The 14,472-nt window shown below is 46.0% G+C and overlaps 1 protein-coding gene across 3 annotated transcripts in view; it reads right to left on the bottom strand.

The window, feature by feature from the left end:
• The window catches only part of CHN2 (chimerin 2), a 309,144-nt gene that overhangs the window by 78,991 nt on the left and 215,681 nt on the right, over window positions 1-14,472 (bottom strand). Inside the window, exon 1 of one of the 3 annotated variants that reach the window (XM_045052549.1) lies at window positions 1,419-1,476. The exons of the other annotated variants lie outside the window; for them this stretch is intronic. Within the exon in view, the coding sequence (XP_044908484.1) occupies window positions 1,419-1,454 (36 nt within the window). The 5' untranslated portion in view covers window positions 1,455-1,476. Of the gene's footprint in view, window positions 1-1,418; window positions 1,477-14,472 lie in introns of those variants that run through there. 3 annotated transcript variants of the gene reach the window in all.

The raw sequence follows: 14,472 nt of genomic DNA, 5'->3' as shown, positions 1-14,472 counted from the left end.
TTGGACGTTGTCATGTGATACCTGCTACAGAACAGTGATCTTGTTATGCACTTGACCCAACTGAGAAGAAAGTCCATGTGCTAAGGTTTGCAGAAGGGGAATAAAGAGATCCTGGTTCCAAGACGAAACCACTGGCCCAACCCATCCTAAGGCTACCTATGTAGGTCTTTCTGCTAAGGAAGCAATAACTGTCTTAAAGGTTTAAATCTGTTAGCTGGACTCTGTTACAAAGAATTGTTATCTTCAAACACTAAGAAAATATTAAAATCCACATCTTAAGCAATGCTCACTTCTTTCTAAAGCCAATGGAAGTGATTTCACAAAGGGGAGAATCTTCAGGTAGATTTACGCTTTCCCAGGAACAGCACGCTTACTTTCCTTACCAAGGTCTCCTACCTCCAAAAAATTATGGCACAAACAACGTAAGAAAGCAAAGATGCAGCTATACAAATCATTACACAACATGCCAATTATATAAGGGCCTCTAATATCTGACAAAGTCCACAGACATCACAAAAAATACTATAATGTTAGATGTGACTTTCCAAATGTCTAGGAACTATAAACTTCTAAATTTAGTCTAGGCATAACAAATTTAAAAATCAAATGCCCATCTTACCATTTTGTCTAAGCCTTTACTAGGACCCACCCAAGTCTTGCTCTTAAAAGTTTTAGCTCAATCACACACTCCAAGCAACTGAACCCTGAGATAGGGGTGGGTGTGTGTGTGTGTGTGTGTGTGTGTGTGTGTGTGTGTGTGTAACTCATGGCTTTGTTCCAAAAAGTGTGAGATGGCTGATCCATGAGGTAGGCTGTTGAAGGTCGTCAGTTTCCCAACTCACAAAGTAGATTTTGTGTGAGGGGTGTGACATATCAAAGCGAAAACCAAACTAAAAACGAACAAGACAAGACAAAACAAAAAGAGCCTCTCAGTCTAGCTCCAGTTATCCCTCCCTGTTAGTTTCCAAAGGGATCACAAGTGTTTATAGAACATTTCACTGTTATTGTTTAATCACCTGATTGGGTTTGGTTCTAAAAAGGCCGATATCTCTTCTTTTTGCTTCTTTGGCTAAGCGTATGCATTGCTGCTTCAGATAAGTCTCTGCCAACTTCTACGCTGCTAAGGCAAAAACTAAGCTCGTGTTACAATTCTAAATTTTTCTGAAGTTGCCTGAGTATGTTTAGACAAATACTATCGCTCTTGGAAAACACTAAGCGAGATGCTTATGATACATAAACCTTTGATGAATAATCAAATACGGTAAAGACTGTTGAGGTGGTGACCAAACCCATTTCTGCTTTCTCTTGAGCAACAGCCAGCTACGTTCCCCAGCCGCCCTTTAGTTTGGTGTGGCCATGTGCCTAAGTTCCACCTAATGAAATATGAGTGGAGATAATGTGCTACTTCTGAGACTGGCCTGTAGGCGCCTCCCAGCGTGATCCTCTGAGCTCATTCTGCCAGCCGAATGGAAGATTCTCCTATGATCCACATCACTGGATCCCAATTTTCGGTCTCAGAACCCTTTTACGCTCTTAATGTTTACGTAGAATCCCAGAAAGTTTCTGTTGCTATGGTTTCTTCTTTTAAGGCTTACCAAGAAACTTAATTCATTAAAAAATAAAAAACAACATACTATAAATATACAAAGAAAAACATAAAAAATGAATATAAAAATAAACAATATAAATCCTATAAGCCTTAAATGTTGATATGGAGAATATGTTTTCATGAAAATTAACCACATTGGCCCCCTCCAAAAAAAAATCTAGTGACAGAAGTGGCATTTTTGCAACTCTCTTGAATGTCTAACTTAATAGAAGACAGCTGGATTCTCACATGTGCTTCTATATTCCATCTGTTGTGTTGTTTGGGTTGGAGAACACACAAAAAAATCCAGACCTTCATAGATAAACAGCTAGAAAAGGGGAGAGACCTTGTGGAAATAGTCTGAAATGATCTCAGGGACCGCAGGGTCCTTGGATCATAACTTTGAGACCCAGTGATTTAGAGCAAGACAGACACCCAGGATATAAGGAGTCTTGGTTCCTGACTGACTACACGAAAGGCTGCCCAACCAGAAACCTGCCCCAACCCCCGCCCCACCCCCAGAACCATAATGCAAGTGAGAAATGAGCTTTGGTTGCATTAAGCCACTAAGATTTAGGGATTTATGTGCTACCGCAGCTCGCAATTATTCTAATGAAAACATGAACTCATGTAGTGGCAACCCTGAGCCAGGTGCTGTTTAATTGACTCAGTCCTCACAACAGTCCTATGAAGTACTTTTCTAGTCTACATTTTGGAGGGGAGGAAACTGAGGCACCGAGAGGTAAAGTGAATTATACAAAGTCATACAGCCAGTAAACAAGTCTGGCTCCAGAGCTCACCCTTCTGCCTACTCCTCTTGCCTAAGTATTTCCCAGCACCACCTTCCCACATAGGCTCCAGACAAGCAACACAGACATGCGTAATGAATACGTGCTTGTACCAATGACTTGCTTGCTTGAAACAGGATAAGGGTAGCAGCCAGTTGGGGATGGTTCAGAAAATATGAGAGATGATAGGAAATAAATAGGTGAAAAGGAGTCCCTGAATACTATAGAAGAGAGGTGATACAATGGTCAGGGGGTGTGGCAGGCAGAATTCCAGATGGCCTCATGACCTTGCCGCCTGGTGTCACTTCCCCGATTATATTACGTGGCATTGAGTTGCATGATTATGTTATATGGTGAAAGGGATTTTGCAGATGTAATTAAGGGCACTCATTGATTACCCTTAAGATCGAGAACTTGTCTGGGTGGATAATCATGAGTCCTTTAAAAGCAGGATGCCTTTGCCGTCTGGTGTGAAGGGTGACAAGGACCGCACTTCACTGACGGATTTGGAGACAGAGGCGCCATGTGAGAAGGAGTAAAGATGGTCTCTAGGAACACAGACCACACCCACCTGACAGCAAGCGAAGGAAGGAAGAACCTCAGACCCCCAACTGCAAGAAACTGAATGCAGCCAACAACTTGAATGAGACTAGGAGCAAATTCCTCCCCGGGGCCTTCAGGCGAGAACCCGGTTGTCCACACCTCCTGTGGGCCCTCCAACTCTCCAAGTAGGGAATCTGGCTATGTTTGCTTGTACTTCTGATCTATTGCATTGTGAGTTAATAGATGAGTGTTTTAAGCTGCTAATTTTATGGGAATTTGTTACAAAGCAATAGGAAACTAATAGAGCCATGCAAGAGAGACGGTATCCGTCTCAGGGTACTTGCTTAAGCAAGAATGACTTGTTCTTATGTGTCTATTCCTAGCAACTCGTGACAAACAGTCCTAAATACAAGCAGGTTTTTCTACAAAAATAAAAATGAATTAAAAAAAAAAAAACCCAAACCACCTATTTCCTTATAAACATTTTCAATCTACCACTGGCAACTTTAAAACTAGTAATCCGTAATAGTTTATTATCATAAGCCACAGAAAAGTGAAGGCGTATTTTAAGGCAACATTTCTGATGTAAAAACGCCAATACCCCTATAGGAGATGGATTGGGATTGAGAAGCTAAGGAAAAGTCTTGGGATCCATAAGACGAAAGAAAACCAGTTTCCGAGAAGATGAAGCATTTTCCTAGTTCTCCAAGAGAAAGCTCCTCAGTGGGCTGTATCATTCAACGTAGGGTAGGGTCTGCTACAGCAATAAAAGAATCCCCAAACTTCAGTTCCTTGTTATCAACAAACATCGATTTCTCATTCATGCTGCACACCTTCCGTTGTTTAGCTGAGCTGGGGGCTCTGCTCCATGTCTCATTTTGGGGGGGACTGGGGTTGTCAGCAGCACCATCTCAGATGTTGCCAGGTTACCATACCGGGAGGAAAGAGTGTTCTGGAGGGTCTCGAACCAGAAGATAATATCATGATCTGGAAATGATACCCATAATCTCCTGTTACAAGTCATTGGCCAAAAGAGCCACATGGGCCCAAGAGAGGGCCAAGGTGCACATCCTTATTGCCTAAAAGGGGCCCGAACAAGATAGATCTCATATGGAAGCTAATGACGATCAGAGAGGTCATTATAACGTGTGTGACACACTGTGCCATGTCACGGTTCCTAGTGAGTGAGCATCCCACGACCATTTCTCATAAAATATTTTGATAAAGGTAGAAAGCATCATGCAAAGGACAGTCAGGCAAATACCATACTAGGTGGGGCCAATGTCATAAGGCCCAGGATGCAGCTTTGTGAGTCTTTGTTCACGTAAAGGTGAAATCCTCCAGGAAAGGCCCCCAGTGGCCTGTCCCTAGTAGAGGAGGGAGGGGTGGCTCATTTACCAACTGTATCCAACAGCAAAAACATCTGCCCCCTCCGAAGGGGGATGGGGCTTCTAACCTTGAGTAATTTTAGTGCCGTATGAGGCTGTTCACCTTGGACTACTAGATATTTTGATTCTTTTTTTTTTTCTTTTTCAAACAGAGAAATCAGAAATCCAGGTTAGTTTGTAAAATCTCCCAAATGACGCTATTTAAAAAAAAAACCAACAAACAGTGTGCAAACCAGTCAAAACATGTCTGGCAGCCAGATGTGGCCTGGGGACTGCCAATTCATGGAGAAATTCAATGTTGCTGACTACTCAGAGTCATTGGTTGTGACAGTCAACTGAGCAGAAGGAAGTGTTGATGTCCCCTTGGGAAAGGGCCTCTGCAAGCGAGATCTCACATAAGCATGACGGGGGGAATGAAGGGCAAATGCTACCACGTTGGTGGCCTCGATGCTGAGATCACTGCTAAGGATGTCCTCGCTCTAGAGGGACCGAACGCCTACCAAAAGCATCCTAGGGGGAGGAGATTCTAAACTCCACCAGGGGACTTGCCTGTATGCGTTTACCACTGTGTCTCCAGAACCTTGAAGGAGGTCCCGCCAACAGAAGGTGCTCAAAACATTATGTTCAAGGAATGTAGAAGTTTGTATGGAACTAATTTAAAATCTATTTCCGCAGAAGGAGAACACATGCAATGGCCCTTTCCACCCGGGGACAACAAAAAATAATTGTTTTTTTTTTTCCAGGACATTCCACACAAATCTAAATTGCTTACTTTGAATAGAACCTTCCAGGCTAAACAGTGGAACTATAAACACATGGCACATTTCCCCCGCTATAAGAACAATTGAGGGGCGCCTGGGTGGCGCAGTCGGTTAAGCGTCCGACTTCAGCCAGGTCACGATCTCGCGGTCTGTGAGTTCGAGCCCCGCGTTGGGCTCTGGGCTGATGGCTCGGAGCCTGGAGCCTGTTTCCGTTTCTGTGTCTCCCTCTCTTTCTGCCCCTCGCCCGTTCATGCTCTGTCTCTCTCTGTCCCAAAAATACATAAACGTTGAAAAAAAAATTAAAAAAAAAAAAAAAAAGAACAATTGCTACAGCAGCAAATTCAGCCACGTCACACTGTGTCCAGGCAGCCCAGCCTGGGTGGGAGGCAACAGAATGTCCCTCTCCACGCAGCTGCAAGTGTCGAGGATGTGGCACTGAGAGGGGGTCGGCCGGGAGAGAACTGGCAGCTAAGCCAAGAAGCAGGGGTGTGGACCACAAACTGGTGAGCGGACGGGTCCCAGTGGATGCCGGCACAGAGAAATGACAACTCTTGAGGTCCACGGAAAGAAGATGTAGCCACGAAGATGTTCCGTGAGGTCCACGGAAAGAAGAGGAGAGAGGGAATCCCTGAATTGACAAAGGCTACAAGGAATCACTATTAGGAAGGACGGAAGCTTGAGATGGGCGTTAAATTCAATTGAAAAGAAGACAGCGGGATTACTTTCTACCTCCAGTAGGGAACCTGAGATGTGAGGCTGTAAGACTGTCGTGGATCAGGTTCCCCGGGGAAGCCAACTCCAGGGTGGGCACAAGGCACAGAATGTTTACAGGGAAGCACTCTCCGGATCAATACCTGTGGACAGGGGAAGGAAGCAGGACTGGGCAGGGGAGACACTAGCTGCTGTGATTCAATCCTTGACCCAGGGAGTTCTGGTCCTCCGGGGTTGTCCTGAATTGGAATAAGGAAAGTGAGGTCTGTCTCTCCACATTGGCAGGTCATTCATTGCATGTGGGCTGTCCCCGACGGGCACTGGGGAAAGCCCCTTTCTTCAGCAGAGGGCTTCTGCCAAGAACACGCTCACAACTGAGGAATGGGCCCTTTGGTCTTGACGGGACACACGGGTGGTGTGGGATCAGCAGAAAACGAATGTGAGAATCATCGCTCTCTTCTCTCCCCTCTGCATGCCAAGGTTCTATGACTCTGGGAACCAAGGCATTTGGGGAGTGCTCCCATTTCAATAGTAAGATCTTGTCCATAACATTTTGTCTGACACCTTGAGAGCTGGAGCCTTGTAGGGACAGGCCAATGTCAGGAACATCGCCTGCAGCAGACCAAAGAAGGAAGTGGAGTTTATAAGGCAAACGTGTAAGAAGGAACCATAACTGTGAGTTATAAGTAGACCCTTGCATGTGGGAATGCCGCCTCTATTTTTTAGTTCCTTTTGGTCCCACTTTTCCCAAAGCCCAGTCTCAGGGCATCGGTCTTGAGAGATACTGGGCAAATAAGGGTGGGTACCACTCACACTCTGATCCTTCTAGGTGATTCCTCTCCTACATAATCCTATCAAGAAGTCTTGCACCAAAGAAACCTATTTATCTTTGTAAAATAGAAATATTCGACCACAGCCAATAGCCTTAACATCTCATGGAAACACTAGATGATTCCGTAGTGTTTATACGTGTAAAGCAAGCAGTTCACTAAACTAATATTCCTTTTTGAAAACATCAGTAACTATGTGAAGTATCCTGCCTCCCTTAATGTTTCTTTTTTTCCTCCTCCTCTTTCTTCTTCTCCTTCTCCTTCTCCTTCTTATTTGTGAAGGACAATTTCGGCTGAGGCTATTTCTCTAGCTATGAAGAGTCAGTTACATTTAGCAACAGCCAGACACAGGCCATCTAGCAGACATGGAAACAACTTTAAAATTTGAGCTTAGGGGCGCCTGCGTGGCTCTGTCGGTTAAACGTCCAAGTTCGGATCAGGTCATGATCTTGTGGTTCGTGAGTTTGAGCCCCGCGTTCAGCTCTGTACTGACATCTCAGAGCCTGGAGCCTGCTTTGGATTCTGTGTCTCCCTCCCTCTCTGCCCCTCCCCCGTTCATGCTCCCTCTCTTCTCTTTCTCTCTCTCTCTCAAGAATAAACATTAAAAAATTTTTTTAATTTGAACTTAACCATGTAGGAAATATCACTCAAAGTCTTAATTTTTTAACTAAGATTCTGGAAATGCCTTCTACACTAGCAGTATACCAGTGGCTGGAATTTATAGCACACCTAGCAGGGGGCATCTGCTGTCCCTGAATGTGTTTCACGTACATGATGCCACTGAAGGCGATGCTCAGGCTGACAGAGGTTCAGTGACATGCCTTGGGCCACACAGACAGAAGGAACAGACCTGACCTGAGTAGTACAGCTCCGTAGCCATGCTCTAAACGGCACGCTCTGTCCCCACCTTCATGCCACGTCATTCTTTTAAAAAATGGATCAACAAGGGGCGCCTGGGTGGCTCAGTTGGCCGGGTGTCCGACTTGGGCTCACGTCATGATCTCGCGGTTTGGGAGTTCGAGGCCCGCGTCGGGCTCTGTGCGGACAGCTCGGAGCCTGGAGCCTGCTTCAGATTCTGGGTCTCCTCCTCTCTCTGCCCCTCCCATTCTCACACTCTGTCTCTCTTGCTCAAAAATAAATAAACATTAAAAAAAATTAAAAAAAATAAGTGCCAATAAAAAACCAGATCAACAGCAACAAGGAAGGACTAAAACCAGGATTAAAATAAAATTAGCAAGCATACCCCTGAAGGAAAAGCCACTTAAAACACCCTCGCTTGGGAAATGTATACAGAGTATGTATATGAACCGTGACCTTTAAGACTTGTTGGGTTAAACGAAAGCGGGGATAGATATTTCAAAGCAGAACTCTACCCATTTTTCTTTTTTTATTTTTATTTTTATTTTTATTTATTTTTGGGACAGAGAGAGACAGAGCATGAACGGCGGAGGGGCAGAGAGAAAGGGAGACACAGAATCGGAAACAGCCTCCAGGCTCTGAGCCATCAGCCCAGAGCCCGACGCGGGGCTCGAACTCACGGACCGCGAGATCGTGACCTGGCTGAAGTCGGACGCTTAACCGACTGCGCCACCCAGGCGCCCCATCTACCCATTTTTCTACAACAGCAGGGAATTTTATGTCCATATGGGGCGTAAAAATACTTCCCTACTGAGTAGTCTCCGGGTTAACAGTCACCAGACATTTGACTGAAAACCCTGTGTTCTGCTTGTCTGACAGCATTTTCGCTGAGAAAGCTGTCTGCCTACTTTCCTAAAGTTCTTCAGGTCTTCCCTTCTGAAAGAGAAGAGCAGAATACTGGCCGGTTTTCAAATAACTGTCTTCCTTCCAATGTGGTTGTGGCCAGGACGGGGCGCTCTTGTCCAAACCACGGGCCAGAAGTTTGATGCTCCCACTGGGATTGACCTTTCCCGGCACCTGCCCAAGTGGGTTAGATGCACAGGTGCTTACCGGCCTTCAGAGTCGTTGGCGCCCATTCTATCCACACCCGTTTCTGAGAACTTTTCCCTTTGGCTTGCTCCACAAACTACTATTTTTAATTTTTAGGTCACCCTCTCTGCGTCAGAATGTTCTTGTCAAACAAGGCGCGCTGGAGCTTGGGAAATAAAGCCGGAGAAGGCACGGTCACTAATGAACTTTGTTTGCCCCGATCCTCACTTGCCTGGCCTGTGGTTAGGATGGCAGGAACACGGCGACTTGAAAACCCACCGATTTCTAACCGGTGGCCTCGACTTCCTCTTTGCACAAAACCTTTTACCAGCTCTGCCTTGAATTTCACTTCTTTCCGGAGCCTTTCCTCTGGTGACATGTCTAAGAGGCAGTAAAATAGCCCAAAGGCAGGAAGGTGGGGGTAATTTATAACTTGGGGAGTCCGCCCTTGAACAGACTGAAAATCCGAACAGCCCGGGAGTGCTGGCTGTGCAGGGGGGCCTCAGGCTGGTTGTGGGTCAGCCTTTAGTGATTATGGCAGAACAGCAATTACGGTATGAGAGAAATGAACTCAAGCTGACCTTCACCGAAAGCGTAAGAAAGGTGTTGCACCCGCCTGCTTCTCTAGACTGGGTTTTAATCTGGTCGTGAGTGGGCTCGGGGCACCGTGACAGGTCTAGAACGAGGGTGAGGGTTTCGGGCCATCTGGCTCACCAATGCACAAACCAACCCTCAAGATGTCTGACCCTGAGAGCTGCTTTTGGGTTTTCTGTAACTGTTTTACACACACACACACACACACACACACACACAGGAATGGTGTAAGAGTCACCAGTTCCTAGGAAATTTAAAAAGAACTACCACCTAGTGCCAATGGATACTCTTACTCTGATACATCATACTGTCTGGCCCTTCAGAACCCAGGATTTCAGTCCCTCGGCGTTCCTGCTGTAGACTCAATAATGAATATTCAGCATATTGAGTATGGGCTGAGCAAGTATAACGTTTTATACTTACTAGGATCAAAGCACTCATATTAAGTAGATATCAGTTTGAGCCACATGAAATTGCCTTTTTTTTGTAGGAGAAAAATGATCAAATACACCAGCCGTTTCATAAGGTTTGAGCTAAATCATTTCTAGGTTTTTCTACCTAGTGGATTTTCCTCGAGTTTCGAAAGTCATGGTGGAAAGGTTACATAAGCAGTGAACGGTGTGGGAGAATTCCTGCCTCCATCCTTCCTCCTTCCTCCTTTCTCTTCCTTTTCCCCCAACAAACACTGGTGAGGTGCCCAGGAAGTACACAAGTCGTTAGCTGCGGTAAGTCCTGCAAGGTGGCCGAGCTGAAGGGGTCAGCCCTTTATAACGCTCACAATGGAGCACAGAGACCAACATGAGACAGCTCCCGGCAGAGGACAGCTGGGGGCCCTTAGAAGGTGCAGCCGGGGGTGCAAGGAGGAAAAGGGGGGCTGGGGACAGCGCCAAGGTGGGCTGGACAGGCCCTCCCTTGGTTGAGGGCTTGCTCTATGCCAGCACCGCGCAGGGTCGGAAGGGACGAAGGGAGGCTGGGAGGAAAATCACAGACATGGCAGGGGGTACAGGCAGGTGACGAAGGCGGAGAGTGTTCTGGCTGAGGGGCTCATGGTGAGCAAGGCCATGGCGGCCGGAAAGTGCGCGGGGTGTTCAGAGGTCATAATGAAGGCAGAAACATGAGGCTGGTGTCATAATTCTTCTCACATGAGGACAGAGGACACAAGGAGTTTAAGTGGCTTGTCCGGGGCCATGTGGCCAACTGGCCTGGAGCCCATGCTCTTAACCATTGTGGGGCACTCTCTCTGCAGCAAGCTGCCTTTCAGAGGTCACCAAAAAAGAGAGTTTCATAACAGAAGGAAACATGTCGCACAAAAGCAGTAAACACTTGGAGAATATCTGCTTATATTCTAGGAGAGTACGTATAAAGAATGCTGGGAGGGGCACCTGAGTGGCTCAGTCAGTGAAGCATCCGACTCTTTTTTTTTTTAATATTTATTTATTTTTGGGAGAGCCCAAGTGGAGGAGGGAAAGAGAGAGGGGGACAGAGGATCCAAAGTGGGCTCTCCACTGACATGCTTGGAAGCAGGGAGCCCGATGTGGGGCTTGAACTCACGAACCGCGGATCATAACCTGAGCCGAAGTCAGACGCTCAACCGACTGAACCACTCAGGTGCCCGAAGCATCCAACCCTTGATTTCGGCTCAGGTCATGATCTCATGGTTTGTGAGTTCAAGCCCCTCATCAGGCTCTGTGCTGGTGGTGCAGAGCCTGCTTGGGATTCTCTCTCTCCCTCTCTCTCTCTGCCCCTCCCCTGCTTGCTCTTCCTCTGACTCTCAAAGTAAATAAACTTAAAAAAAAAAAAAAAGGAATGCTGGGAATACACACACACACACACACACAAACTATTGTACACTAATATTCAACAAGTATATATTCTCTATATTATTATGGAATAATAGTATATTATATAATATATAAAGCAACTCCAGAACTAGGGCAACATGATAGTTGATTAATAATATACATAATAGATAATAATTATTAGATGTTTAATAATTATATGTGCTATTAATCAACTATCATGTTGCCTTATTTCCGGAGTTGCCTTATCTAGTTAATAACAGTCCTACTCTAATGATGAGACCAGTGGCTTCAAAGTGTGGTTCCTGGACCAGCAGCCTTGTCTCCTGGGAAGCTGAGCCCAAGCACAGATTTGCTGTATCTGCAATGATGGAGGTGAGGTCTGGATATCTGTCTGTTTACAACCTTTCCAGAGGATTCTTGAGAACTCTGAGAACCACTGAACTCTGAGAACCACTGGATTAGAGAAAACGTGATTAGCAGCATGAACATTGCTGACCTCTTTTTACCCCATTCTAGCTATATACATACTCTCATTGAGTTCGAAGAAAACCTTTGCTCTCTTAAGTAATAACCATTTCCATTTTAATATGCTGTAAACTATTTAATTAGTTGGTAAATTTTTCGTAGGTATTAAAGGTCAGGATTTGTGAAGTCCAGGTTAATGAGTGTTTTTATTTTATTACCAAATTCAATATCGACTATTTCTAAAGTCCACAGCCTTTAAAGAAAGGTACACATTTTATTTCTTTCTTTGCTGGTGGACGATGGAATGAGAGATGAATACACACTCATTCATTTAACAAATATTAATTCAGAGTGTATGTTTAAGGGCCACTGGCAGAGGGCTCTGGAGAACAGAGGGTCCCATCTTGAACATTTAAGCCCTTTGACCAGTGCAGCTCTGTGGGGCCCAATTGATGTGCAGAAGTGTGGTAATAGGTTTCTAGTTCTCCCCTTGCCTCCCAAGCCTCGGGAAACTTGTGAGAAACCATTTCCCACACTTAGGCTTTCTGAAATCGGGAAGAGTGGGATGATCATTAGCTTCGAGAATAGCGCCACCATTTAAAAACGGAAAAGCTTGGCCTTTAAACACTTGCCAACAGCTACTGTCAACAGCTACTGGCTTTTGCAATTGAACCTGTAGATGTGCCAGTATTCCCACCTCCGCCTCCTATGCTGCCCCGGTCTCTCTCTCCTCCAGTCCACCTGCCACACTGACATCAAGTCACGTCTCTGGTAGCTCCTTAAGCTTTCAGGCAGAAAGTCCAGACTTCTCAGCCTGCTCTTGTGGCCCTTCTCAAGCTCTCCCATCTCATCAGCCTCCCTCGCTCTACCTTACCCTCTTGTCTGCCAAGCCACGCTCCTCCTTTTTGCTAGAAGGTCCTTCTCTCCTAGGCATGCGCCTGCTTTCCTTTGGGACTCTGTTAGAGCTATTATGGCTGCAGGAAACAGGAACTCTACCCAAACTAGCACTAGAACAAAAAAGAAAGGGAAATGTATTGGCTCATAGACCAAGGCTGGAACTGCTCAAATGACCCTCTTAGGGAAGAGAACACGCCTCTTCCCTAATTGCTCTAGCAGAGACCCAGGGGCTCACTTACTCTGCCTGTGACTGACGCTGGCCCGTCCTGAGCTGGTCCTTGTAAGTGGGACTGGTCAGCTAGGGGGAGAAGAGTGCTTGGCACAGATCAGGTGCTCAATGACTATCTGACTGTTATTACTAATTATTAATAGTTAAGAGTGAATGACTGAATGAACAGCCCCTCCAGGGCAGCGCAATCCGAGTTATATCTAAGTCACAATGAGGAAGGCATGACCGGAAGGCTTGGGTGGGGTCGAGGAAGACTTTGCATGCCAGGAAATGCTTGAGCTTGGTCTAGAAAGGTAGGTATCATTCCCTAAGTCAAGGCAGGGGGCTGCGTGGGAGCCGAGGAGGAGCCCTGAAGAGGGGAAATTCGGGGTAAAGGCTGAAGGGCATGAAGTCAGTTGGTTTGCTCAGCACGCATTAATGGTTCACAGGTGTTGGTCTCTGGGACACAGCTCATGGGAAGAAATAGAGGAGGGCAAGGGGACAAGATCATGAAAGGCCATGCGTGCCACCCCAAGGAGTTCACTATCAGGTAGTCAGGGGCTCCTGAAGAGGCTCTCAAGTCAGGACCTCCAGGGCTTGGGTCCCAGCTCAGCAGCTGAGTGGTCATGAATGAGTTACTGGAGCCACCCAATCCTCCCTCCCAGACCTGTTGTGAGGATGGAATATGACAAGCTGAAAGCACTCCTACAGCCCTTGGGGCTTGGTTGATGCTCGGCAAATGCTGGTGTTTCTTTCCTTTCCTTGTGACCCGGTTGATTTCCACATTCAACTCACGGGAGGACAAAAAAATCCAGTTCGTTACAAACTCCACGCGAATCATTCTACAACTCCAGAACTGTAGCTGGTGTTTCACCAACTACCACGAGGGGGAACTGGGTCCCGCATTACTTCCTAACATCCACGTGGGGAACTGTGGTTTCAATTTCCTCTCACCCCAATTTCTCCCAGCACGGTGAGAAGTGAGACGCTTGTCACCGAAAACATGCAGACCACAGTCGTCACTTTGGGATTTGGCGCAAGTCTCTAGAGCTTTTCAATATTGCCAAATCCTTTCAACCTCACATAGCTCGGGGCTAAAAGATGCGCACAAGGGTGTTCTTTTAAAATCGCAGAGGGAGGCATGCTTGTCTGTAATGAGCCCTTGTCTTCTTAGGGAACTCTCTCGGCCATACGTATTTCTTCTTAAGAACTAGTCAGTCGAGAGCAGGAGATGATTAGAATCATCCACAGAGAGAATGGGGAACTGATATGTGAAGAGGGAAACAATTCCCAATATCATGCTCTGTCCAGAAGCTTTAATATTAGACACACAGCAGATCGGTTTCCTTTGTCGGTGTGGTAGAGTGGGAAGGACAGAAGCCTTGAGGTCAAACAAGCCACTACTAGTTACCAGTAACTAGTTCCAGGACTTGCAAGTTACTGGTTTTCTGGCTCTGGCCAAATCACTGGACCCCTCCAAACCTCAGTTTTCTTGCTTCTGGCTGATAAAGAAGAGGGAGCCTGAGACTTGAAGACTGTTATATAGCAAAGTGAAACACTGTCGGTTTACAATGGATTAAAAACAACACCATTCTCGGAGCGCCTGGGTGGCTCAGTCGGTTGAGCGTCTGACTTAGGCTCAGGTCACGATCTCACAGCTTGTGAGTTCGAGCCCCGCGTCGGGCTCTGTGCTGACAGCTTGGAGACTGGAGCCTGCCTCGGATCCTGTGCCTCTCTTTCTTTCTGCCCCAACCCACTTGCATTCTGTCTCTGTCTCTCTCAAAAATAAATAAACATTTAAAAAACAAAGTAGAACAAAAAACTACGCCATGCTTGATACGTAAACTTGGCGTGGTTGCTGTTTTTGTGATTGTAACTTTCCTAAACTCATTCAGGATTCTAAATAATAGAAATCACTTATATCATGAATTGTATTACATGTAATTTATA

Source organism: Felis catus, chromosome A2, assembly GCF_018350175.1.
Source record: "Felis catus isolate Fca126 chromosome A2, F.catus_Fca126_mat1.0, whole genome shotgun sequence".
NCBI lineage: Eukaryota > Metazoa > Chordata > Mammalia > Carnivora > Felidae > Felis > Felis catus.
The sequence above is the reverse complement of the archived record's forward strand: the minus strand, read 5'-3'. Positions and strand labels throughout refer to the sequence as shown.